General features: G+C 29.9%; 2 protein-coding genes and 1 long non-coding RNA gene across 3 annotated transcripts in view; 1 reads left to right on the forward strand and 2 right to left on the reverse strand.

Annotated features, from left to right (window-relative positions):
- The first annotated feature begins 272 nt into the window (after positions 1-272).
- Positions 273-2,439, forward strand: LOC123299926 (spermine oxidase-like). The gene is made up of 5 exons (XM_044882349.1): positions 273-793; positions 1,035-1,251; positions 1,329-1,709; positions 1,800-2,002; positions 2,125-2,439. Exons 1-5 carry the CDS (start codon positions 303-305, stop codon positions 2,357-2,359), a joined length of 1,527 nt encoding a protein of 508 aa, XP_044738284.1. The 5' UTR covers positions 273-302; the 3' UTR covers positions 2,360-2,439.
- Positions 2,440-4,747: 2,308 nt separating this feature from the next.
- LOC123300878 lies at positions 4,748-6,042 on the reverse strand. The gene is made up of 3 exons (XR_006535414.1): positions 5,389-6,042; positions 5,206-5,316; positions 4,748-4,881 (listed from the first exon to the last, which is right to left on the reverse strand). It is a non-coding gene; the product is annotated as an uncharacterized LOC123300878 (long non-coding RNA).
- A 68-nt stretch (positions 6,043-6,110) lies between these two features.
- LOC123300245 (early growth response protein 1-B-like) overlaps positions 6,111-12,077 on the reverse strand; it is a gene marked incomplete at its 3' end in the record, with an annotated part of 165,648 nt that continues 159,681 nt past the window's right edge. Inside the window, exon 2 of the mRNA XM_044882780.1 lies at positions 6,111-7,609. Coding sequence (XP_044738715.1) covers positions 6,111-7,604 — 1,494 coding nt within the window. The remainder of the gene's footprint in view (positions 7,610-12,077) is intronic.

The following is a 12,077-nucleotide window of genomic DNA, read 5'->3' on the forward strand; positions in this document are numbered from 1 at the left end:
CGCGAAATTTGAAAATGTAAAAATTAAATACATTTTTAATCACTTTTGGATTGATTTAGAATTTTTTGTGGCTTATTTATTTTTTGTGGCTTTAGTTGAGATACTCTTCAAAAATAGGTTTAATAACCTATTTTCCATCAACAAATTTTTTCATAAATGGTAGCCTGAATGTTCCGTACTAATATATCTGTAGTTAAAAATTGATTTTGATTAATTTAAAGTTGGAGGGTCAACTATTTATAGTTAAAATCCAAATATAAAAGATAATAATTTTAAATCAAAATTTGTTTTTAGTAATTTCCATGAATTCCAAAAACATGGACCTATTTAATATCAAAACAATAATTTTATTAACGTTTATTTTTACTGTTTCATCGACTAAACCAAATCCAAAAGTGATAATAATAGGAACAGGACCATCTGGAATTGCAGCCGGAACAAAATTATATGAGAATGGAATAAAAAATATTCTCTGGCTTGAAGCGGAAAATCGTATAGGTGGACGTCTTTTTACGCATAAATTCGGAGCAAATGTTATTGATTATGGTGCCCAATGGTGTGATGGAGAAAAGGGGAATGTTGTTTATGAAATGGCGTATCCGTTAGGATTATTGGAATATTCCAATCAGAGTGATGTTAATTTACATTTATTACAAGATTTTTATACGCCACAAGGTCAAATGTTACCCAGAGATGAATGTTTAAAAGTTGCTGAGATATTAGGAGAAGCTGTTGGTGATATAGAGTTATTGCGTCAATCTAATGCTTCTGTAGGAGAGTTTTTGAGATCAAAGTAAGCGATATACATAATTTTTATTAACTTCAATCATTCTTCCAAAATTTGGATAAACGAGAGTTTTAACTCCCGAATCAAAAAGAGGGGTTTTATAGGTTTGACCGATATGTATATGTGTCAGTCTTTTTGTCTGTGGCATCGATTTCGATTTTTGAAACATTTGTCGGGGGTTTTCAGAATTTGTTTAAAGTTCACTTGTATTATAGATTTGAAATATATTGGTCCATTTCTTTTTTAGATATGAAGAAAAAGTGAAAACGGATTTGAAAGACACTGACCCAAATTTGGTTTTGTATGTATTAGACTGGATTTATAGAGCTAATAGTGCTTACCATGCAGCAAATTCATTGTATGATGTATCAACGCAAGGAATAGTAAGTTATTCGGATAATGAAGGCGACTCTTTGATTAATTGGAAAGGTCGAGGATATAAAACAATTTTAGATGTGCTAATGGTATGAACATGGCAAATTTCCGTTTTCGATGCACATATTCTAAGATATATCTAAGAATATCAATTAATCTTTTCCAGAAAAAATTACCAGATCCCAAAAAAGCATTACCACTAGACGACAAAATACTTTTAAACAAAGAAGTCAATAATATTATTTGGAACTCGGAACCAGATCAAAATATGGTAACTGTTAAATGTTCCGATGGTTCCGAATATAAAGCAGATCATGTAATTGTTACCGTATCTTTGGGTGTTTTAAAAGATCAAATTCGAACATTATTTACGCCAAAATTACCGAGGAAGAAATTGAATGCAATCGATAATATCCAATTTGGTACACTTGATAAGTTAATTTTTGAATTTGCCCAACCATGGTGGCCGAAAAATAGTACGGGATATAATTTTGTTTGGCGTGAGAGTGAAATTGAAGAAAAAATAAGAGAATTTGGGGACGATGTGGTAAGTTTGAAAATGAAATGAAAAAAAAAAACAACTTTTGTTTGAATCATTTTGTAAATTGATTGTACTATATATAGAGTATTTAAACAGTTTAGTAATACTTGGTTATTGGATGTAACTGGATTTTTTCCCATCGAAAATCAACCAAACGTTTTATTAGGATGGATATATGGTCAATCAGCTAACCATGAAGAATCACTCCCAGAAGAAGAAGTCAAATCGAAAGTATTGAAATTAATGCGAATGTTTTTGGGCAAGAAATTCAATATTCCAGAACCAGTGAATTTTACTAGGTAATTGCTATTCATTAAAATTAATTTTTACCGGCCAGTAATCCAACTTCCAGAATAGATTTACTCTAGATTTTTCGAAAATCTACCAAATTTAATCGACTAATAGAAATTATTATTCCTAGATCAAAATGGGCTACTAATAAACATTTCCTTGGTTCATATTCGTATCGAAGTGTCAATACTGAAAAATCTAAAGTAGACGATATGGATTTAGCAAATCCATTGAAAAATTCGGCTGGAAAAGATGTTGTTTTATTTGCCGGTGAAGCTACAAATGCTCATCGTTATGGATGCGTTCATGGAGCAATTGAAACGGGTTGGCGAGAGGCTGATCGACTTTTAAAAACATATACTTAAAAAGAAATTTTTTGACCTTCTGAGGTCAACATTTGTTATCGAACAAAGTTTTAAATTATAAAATAAATTTGTTTTCCCAATTTGTATAGAACTTTCCAAATTAATTTTTCTGTTTCCTTGGATCTACCTAATTCAAAAATATTATCCTTGGTAAGTAACTCAAAACAGATAGTAAAATTTTGAATTAAAATATTCAGGATACACACCTTTTTTAAAGTTCTACAAGAGCCACCTACGAGTTTTAGTCTAAACTAACTATTAAAGTGTTCTGCAGTACCTATAAATTATTTAAGGAAGCCGTTTGGCATTGTTAGCTTTCATGTTCTTTGTTTGGTATCACGTCCTTTTATTTACAAATGTGGCTAATTACTTTGGTTCATTTTTGTAAAAAAGTATAGGCAAAACTTGCCTCTTTCTTCTTCATCGACTTGCCTAATATATTATAATCCATTGACTTGTTACCTTTTAAAACAAACATAGGCAATATGTACAACGGTTTTGTGTTTGAGCTTGCATATAACTCAAATTCACAACTCCTTGTCTATTGGGCAGGAATTACGTACATTTAGGGCTAACCAAATAAGAGGTGTTTCGTAATTTTTCTGACTCCTAATTTTTCATCAAATAAAAGCAAATAATTGATACAATTTTACGAACGATGACTTGAATTCATTTCCATTTTTGTCTAGTTTCTTAATGCATAAATTCGTAATGCGAATTGGATTTGTTGAAGAAAGAAAGGATGTTAGAAAAATAGAATGTTGTTTAAATAAATAAAAAAATACTTTTTTTTTTTTTTAAACATGTAATTATATAAATTTTTATAACGTTAAAAAATTTACAAAATTTATAAAGTTTTACAAAATTTACATAATAAGATTTACAAAAAAAATGTACAAAAATTTTACAAAATTCACAATCCAAATACTAAAACTACTAAAATAATTTGAAATATATTATTTTTATTGTTTAAAATTTCATTAAGTTTTGTAATTTTTTATTTCTTAATTAAAATTTAATCAATTTAAAAAATTTTCTGAATTACATTTGTTTGTAAAGAATGGATTTACTATTTTCGCCCATTCTTCAATATTCGCAATTGAAAATAAAACCTTGATATGTCAAGAATTTGTGTGTTCAATTGCGAAGAACGTAATTAAATTTTTTTTTGCCTCTTTTAGGACGTGAAATAATTAAATAGGACTAGAAACTTTCGTATTAATAAGTGCAAATTAATATATTAAAAATTTTTTTTTATTATAAAAATATTTTTCTTATTATATACAGAAATTTTACAAATTGAGTAAAACTTATAAATAATTATGTTAATCGCGTTTGAAACCTTTCGAAAACAGTTTAATTTGAAACCGTTTTAAATGTGTACTGAAAGTGATCATCGTACCTTAAATTTATCCCTACAGTTCTACTCTTAAAATCAAATCAAATTTTGTACTTTAAAATCTATCTCGTTAGCCAGATGTTGCACAAATTGCAGAAAATTCAATCTTTTTTTAATTTAGAAGTCATTTAAATCTGTGGCAACTGTTATCATGTCATTTAATTCTGTGACTATTGCCAGCAACAGTAATTTGAAGGGAAAAACCATAATCGGTTCCAGTTTCTTGTTTTTATTTTGTTTAATTAATCTATTTTGTTTAATTTTTAAGCTAATAATATTTTGGTAACATAAACACTCATTTTTTTTGACCCTATATCTAGGAGAATTTTATTTAAAAAAAAAAATTAGGCTCAGGAACATAAAATTAAATTTTTTTTTTGTACTTATTTAGGAAGAAATTTTTGTTGTACTATAAACGTTTCTCAACTTTTTTTAAGCTGAAAATAAATTTTCGTAAACGATGAGAAATGTTTCGGTACTACAAGATGAAAATGGTAAAGCAAGATACAAAAAAAAAAATATTCGAAGGGTCAAGTGACATTTGGCTCATAGTAGGATGACGAACGGAACATGTATGCTAAACCCACAAAAGTAAATGTAAAAAGTTAGGTATTACTAGGTCTGAAGAAGGTTTGCGTTATTGAGACGTGGATCTAGGATTAAATTCCGAATAGATCCGCGCCTGTGTCTAATTGTAGAAATAATAAATACTTGATTTCATGGCTTGGAGAAAATTTAAAAAAAAATTTAAGACACGTAAGAGTTAGCAAAATAAAAAAAATTATTTTTTTTATTGTTTTTTTATTTGTACATTAAATAGATTTTTAAAGGAATTTGACTAAAATTTGCGTTTTTCTTTTAATAAAAAAATAAATTATGAATAAAATAATAAATTATAATTAGAAGAAATTATTATTAAATAACATCAAGTAATAATTTTGTAATGTGGATACAATCTGGTAAGAAATTTTGCTCCAAAAAATGGACCAGCAATTTAAATGGAGCAATTTTTTTTTTTATGTTGTATCACATTTATTCAACTCAATATCTGAAGAAGTTTAATTCATCTGGTGGGACTAGCAAGCAATTTCACAGCGTCTTTTAGACATTTCTTTTTTTGAACCTGTAATAAAAAAAAAAAAAAAATTGTTAGTTGATAGTGGACCATAATATTTTAAAATGGTTGCTAAGAGTGACATCTGGTGCTAGATAAAAATCAATGTTGTATTTTGGAAGAGGGTATAATCTAGACTCCTTCTTGCATGAGAGTAAAAATAGCCATAAGTTTGAGAAAAAGGTCTTGACAGTCTTCAGCAGTCTCTGAAATTTATTTCCTCCATAAAACAAATTGCCATAGAAACTATTAATTTTTTCTTCTCTCACTGAACCTCTTCTTTAAGACGAGGTTCAGGGTTAATTCTGTACGCTAAAATTCCGTAAAACTTACCATAGATGGTTTAAAATGTCCCAAATATGTTATCCAAATCAACTTCTTAAGCCTTTTCCGTCAAAAAATTTGAACGCCAATGTATTGAAACTCCACGTAAATTGAGATGAACTGCAAAAAAAGAATCTTTTATTATAACCTCATGAACATCATGATCGAATCAAGATTAAAAGTTATACTCACCTTAACTATTACTTTGATGATTATCTACTAAGATGTACATTTTTGAAATGTTCTGGTTTGGCTATTTCCACCCATTCCAAGTTATCCACAATTCCACATTTCCACATTTTGCAAATCGTTGCTGCAAATACCAGATTCGTTTCATTTGTACATCTTTAACTTGGGACATTTTTTTCTGTTCTTAAACTAAATTAATTAACACCAATGTCTGGTGTGAACATTATTCATAAAATCTTGTTATGTCAGTCTTTTTTGAAAGTGATTTTTGGGCTGCAGGAACATTTCTCGCCTGTTTCAATCATGAATTTTAGTTTGTGCAAGGTTTTCAGTAGTACCAAATTCCCATTTCATATAAGATTTCTAACACAAACTGTTTCTTTCGATTTCAAAACGGCGAATTATTTTCGTAATGTTTTCTCCCAATTGTTTTTTTATTGTCCCCTTTGATCACTTTTTTGAATTTTTGTGGGTTCCATTCCACGATGAGCATTAAATAAGATTTAAATAAATTATTTCTAGAACGATTTTTATGCTGATCGAGACGATGATAAATTTGTATCTTTATCGTTAAAACATTTCGAATCATTTCGTTTATCGTCATCTTCAGACTTCGGTGTTAATAATTTCTCATTATTATTACTATTGTTATTATTTAAATTGTTATTATTATTGTTATTATTATTATTATTATTATTATTTAAATTGTTATTGTTACTATTATTGTTATTGTTATTGTTATTATTATTGTTGAAAGCTTCAGGTGGGGTATATCGTTGTGTTACAGGTGGAGAACTCGATGAATACGTTGTAGATTGTTGTTGTCGATGATTATTTGTTGTAATTTGGTGTGGAAAGTTTGGTAAAAGTCGTGAGGGATGATTTAACGGTAAATGGCTCATTTGTTGTAACAATCGACTATCTGTAACTTTACCCATAAACGATCGAATCTCCTCGAAATAACTTTCCTCTTTAATACGTTGCTGTTGTGCAACCATTGATCGCTGCCTTTGCAATGTCCGTTCATCCAAAATTGTGGGTCCATCGGCCTCGTGTTTCTTTAAGTGTCGGTCGAGGTTAGTTTGCTGACCGAAACATCGTTCGCATAGCGGACATTTAAACGGTTTCTCTTTATTGTGAATATTTCGGACATGTCGTTGTAAATTCGAGGAAATACTAAAGCTTCGCTCACAATATTTACATTTATACGGTTGTTCTCCCGTGTGTGTGCGTAAATGACGTGTTAAATTCGCTGAGCGAGGAAAAACTTTTCCACAAAATTTACACGCGTATCGATCTTTTAATTTCCCACCTGCTGCGGAAGTAGCACTATTATTATCGGTATTTCCGGCTAGATGAGGTTGATGCTGGATAGTTTTGGTACTAGGTGGAACAACATTAGGTGTATTACGTAACACATCGAAAGGAACTTGGACGGCAGAATGTGGACTAAGTAAATTTGGTGGTAAGAATGGATAACGGTGTTGATGATGTCCAGAACCATATGCTCCTCCGGGAGTACCTCCCCCCGGTGGACTTGACGATGGGTATGGTAATGGTATACGTGGTAAATTATCCTTTTGTGCACGATACATCATCGCTTCCAACATGATTGGATGAATCGGTTGTGGTGGGAATAACATTGGGGGATAACCTCCTGGTGGTAAGGAATTTGAACTATTATTATTTAAGGAATTTATTGTACTAGAGGATTTATTGAGTAAACTTTTCACTTGTGATTGTTGGGAACTTGGTCGGGAATCATCAACAATCACTTCATCGTCATCTTTATCACTGATCCCTCCTCCAGTTATACTTGGTGCTGGTGATATCAAATTTCGATTTTCATCTTCAATACGTGGTCTTCGGAGTAAATCTTTCTTATGTTCTACACGTAAATCCAATGGTTGATCATCCGTGTCCTGGGAGCCTGGTGGATGCCCCGCTGGAGACATGTGTGGTCCACGATTTTCCGAAGGAGGTGTTCGTGTATGATTGTTTCGCGATAAATCGAATGGCATTTCATCATCATCGTCGTAATCGTCTTCACCCCCATTTAATTGTTCGGGTGGTACTCGAGCCGATTGTGGATAGACGGATGCTTGCTTGGGTGAGGCATGGCCTCCAATCAACATTTTACGTGGTGAAGAATCTTTTTCACGCATTGTAGTTAACGCATGGGTGGTGTACCAAGGTCGGGCGGTATCGACTACACTCATCTGATCTGTAACAAGAAGAGAAATAATTTGATTAGGACAATTTTCTACATTCAGGAACAAAATAATATTTATAACAAGAAAGTTTTATTTATTTATTTTATTTTTTATTTATGTGGTATTTGCACACAAAAAAGCTAAATATGTTTAGTTTGGCTTCTCCAAGAGTTCTTCATCCATTTTTATCACGTTTTTAAGATGTAAAGGGTTTAACGGTAATAAATATTCTTTAGAACTTAAAATTTTTTAATTATATTGGCAGTAAATATTGCAACACATAAAAACTTATCTCCTCGTTTAAATGCAATAAAAAAATCGGCCACCCATTAAAAAGAGAATAATCGAAAGATGAGTTTTAATTCATAAAATCAAAATAATTAAAAAAATGACTTCACATTAAAATATTTATTTTAACATTAAGGTAATTCAAGCGTACAAGCTTATTTTTCTAAAGAGATATAAAAATCCAAGGGATATAAGAATCCAAGCCCTGCCTAATTTAATTAGACTCGGAGCAGGAAAAAGAAAAAAATGTTTGTGTTTTTGCTCTTCATATAGCGAATCAATGGTTAGAAACTAGTAAATTTTATACAGCTCGGAATATCTCGAGTGAACTACCTTGAAATAAATGCCCACATATATTCACAAAAAAAAAAAAATAATCTCTTATGTCCGCATACCAATAATTTTTAAAACCACTAAAAGGTAAAACTTTTTAGCTTCCCTCGTATCCGATCCTCCTCTTATCAGCGTTCGCTGTGCACAATTGATTTTGATGACCAGATATTTTATTCAGATTTTTTATGTGAGGCAGACACATAAATGTATATAGTTTATTCAGAGCTACTTGACGATTTTTGAGGATATGAGCCATCATGAATTATAGAGTTCACGACAATATTGTCTTTTAGACGGCTTAATTTTGGACATTTCTTTTCTTTTTGGATGAAGAACATTTGGCATCTGAAAGCGTTTGAGTTGACTGAGAACCAAAATGAAACAAACAATTGACTGAATTTGTTGTTGAAATATCCTGTCTAGAATTTCTTCGAGAATCTTTCAAACCACAAGTTATGTGCAAAGTTCAATCTTTTATATAGTATTTAAGTGAACACCAAAGTTTTGTCCTAATTTACACCCTCGCGGGTAAACAGTGATGTTTACGAAAAAATGTTTCAAACAAAAGTTGTTCATTATTTTATAAGGAACATTTTTTACATTTAAACTTTTGTTCTATCTCTAACAGTTTATAAGATCTTGAACTATGTTGCTCATTTACGAACTCAAGCGCACTTTTAACGTCCTTAGCAAGCTATAAAAATTTCAGCTTGTTACCACTTTTTGTTTTTGAGTTATCTTGTTGACAAATGGACAGATATCCGAAAATGGAACAATTAGGTGATTTTATGAACACCTATACCCAAATTTTGTTCGAAGCACCAATATTTTTGAGCGTACAGATTTGGGACTAAACTTAGTGTACCTTGATATATATTTCATACAAAATTCAGCAGTGACTCAGGTTGAAAAACTCTAAGCATTCATGTGAATAACCCAAAAATAATATTTACAGCTACATAAACAATATAGATCACTTTATACGATCATATTTTAAATTAACAGCTACACAGCTCTTGTTTGTTTAAACAAACAGTTAATAGCTACCAACAACAACAAAAAAAAGCTGTTTGCAGTTGAGCAGAGATCCATTAAAAGGTGTTCTGTGTTCGGTTTTAAAATTTATTGTTCCCCATTGTATTTATTTACACACACATAAAAAAAAAACAGCCCATAAAATTTTTCAGTAAATCATTAATTTTGTAAAAAAAATATTTTATTAAATAGAATATGTCTTTGATTTTGACTTTCATATAAGTCAAACCTTTGAATTTGGCGACAGAAAATATCCGTTCAATCATTAGCTGAGCTACGTTTATATATTTTTAAGGCTAGATTGCCGTACGAAAAAATTTATTCGATTTGCTCAAAAAAATTACAAAAAAAATTGGGTTTTGGAATTTGATCAAAACTTGGTTTATTGGATAATTTTTACCCAAAAAATACAAAAATTATCTTCATTTAACGATTAAGAGAATAGTTTTTGAGATATCACCCAAAATATTGTCTGAAAAGCGAATATTTCGGAGCGACTATGAAGATTTTCGAAAAAACCCAATTTTGTCTCCAAATAAACCAGATATTTATGTTTTTTTGGATCCAAAAAAACATTAAAAAAAGAAAGAACATCTGTTTGATTTATCCTGATTTTTTACAATTTCTCTTACTTCTACGTATCCCTGTGAAAAAAACCGAGAAAATAGCAAAATAATTTTAACTTGATTTACAGAGTAGTTTTAACTCGGCGAGTAATTTTCTCGAAAAACATGACTCATCCAATAGGCACGAAAATTTCTCACATTTTCCAACTTAGAACGGGAAATTAAAGACTATCGTCCACCAAAACGGCGATTCAGTTGATTAGACGTGAAGCATTGCCGAATGTACAAACTCTTGATTTATAAAAGAAGGCATATGAATGTCACATGAGTCACTTAGACCCACAAAGATTACATCTCGTAAAGCGGTAAGCGATTTTTTGTTTTTTATTGAATGTTTGAATATATAAATTTTTACATAATTTATATTAAAATATATGACATTACAGATTTTTATAATATCAACTTTTTTATTATTATTTTTAAATAAGTAATTTTATGCAGAGAACTGTAATACCCACTTAAAAACGATTTATACTCCTTAAAGTATATTTAAATATTTTTATTTTGACCAATTTATATCCAATAACCATTAATTCTCAATTGATTTTAATAGCTACATTAAAAACTGCAAAATATTTATATACGAAAATTTTATATTTAAGTTGAAATTTATGGGATGCATTTTTTGTTTTAATTAAGGATGTTCTGGCAATTTTTTAAGGATGATTTAGCATTCTTAAGCATCATAAATGTCATGGCAAGACCGTCCTATAAGTCTTACAACATTGTTCAAAATTGATAATTATTTAAAACCCTTAACTCTGAATTTTTACTTGATTTCAATATGTGCACTATTTGTGATAACAGGCATGTTTCTGTACGTAATACTTAGACGTGGTGTGTATACATATACTGAATAAACACCCCTGCATATTCAAAAAACCAATAATTAATATACTTTATCTCCTCTGTTAATTAGGTACACTTTTATTAAAAAGATTCGTTTCAAAAATCGATTGACAATCAATTAAAAAAATTCTTTTTTTTTTTGACAAATGAATTTTCGATAAAACTACCTTAAATAATTAAAGAGAATTGAAAAAATACGCTCGAACCAGGACTCGAACTCGCACTTCTTGGATTTATTTCAAGCGCCCTACCAATTAGGCTATTCGAGTTCTAGACACGAATGCAATTTTTTCAACTCATTGAATATTTTTTACTTTTTTTATCCAAAAGATCTCTTATTGACGAAAAGGTCAGGGAAAAATGAAATTCTGCTTCACATTAGAAATTAATTTCTTAAAAAAGGAATAAATTATTGATGTTTAAAAGAAATAAATCGAAATACCTATGCAAAATTAGTAAAAAACGTAATAAATTATGTTAAGTAAAATGAATTTTTTCCCACGGTAATTTTCTTCATAGAACAAATTTCCATATATCAAAAAAAGTAGAAAAAAATGTAAATGTTAAATAGGAAAAGAAAACCTTGCAAAAATCAAATCGATATTAATAAATATTGATAAAATATAAATAATAAAATTTCTATATTCAAATTACAATCGATTAATTTTAAAATCTCTCAAGATATATCTTGTCATGTCGAGATAAATAAGTTTAGTAATCTGTTTTTTTACAACAAAACCGTTGTTGCCTCTGCGATCGTTGTTCTAGCTAGGCTAGCTGTGTGATGATAACTTGACACTAACTACTGTAAGCTACAAAAAACAACTTTGCAACAAGCTATGAAGAGTATGACTCGATAACTAGCAGATCAATGATTTTCCTAATATGTCTTAAGCAGATTTAAATCTTCAAGAAAACATCATTTTTAATGATCATTAACCATTAAAAGACTTGTCTAATTTTATACAGTTCTTTCAGACATTTAAACAGTATTGTTGTATATTACTATGATTTCATAATATCCATCTCATCAAGGGCAAATAGATTTTCCCAATGCTCATTGAAAATTGGTGCCATATTTATTTATTCTCTTGTGCTTCCGATGGGCTAACTTAAACGCAGTAAAATTTCCTAGGGAACTGTTTTATTTCCAAGTGGTTCCTAGTGTTACCTGTGTTCTCTTGTGGATAACATTCTCTGTGGAAAAAGAGTAAAAAGTAAAAAATGAAGCACTTTAATCTATTATCATCTTACAAAAGACTACTATAAAACTTTTATTTCAATTTTCGAGACCGATTTAGAAATTTTCTTCCATGAAATTGAAATGAAAAATTTATGTAAATCAAAA

This window comes from Chrysoperla carnea, chromosome 5 (genome assembly GCF_905475395.1).
Source record: "Chrysoperla carnea chromosome 5, inChrCarn1.1, whole genome shotgun sequence".
NCBI classification, from domain to species: domain Eukaryota; kingdom Metazoa; phylum Arthropoda; class Insecta; order Neuroptera; family Chrysopidae; genus Chrysoperla; species Chrysoperla carnea.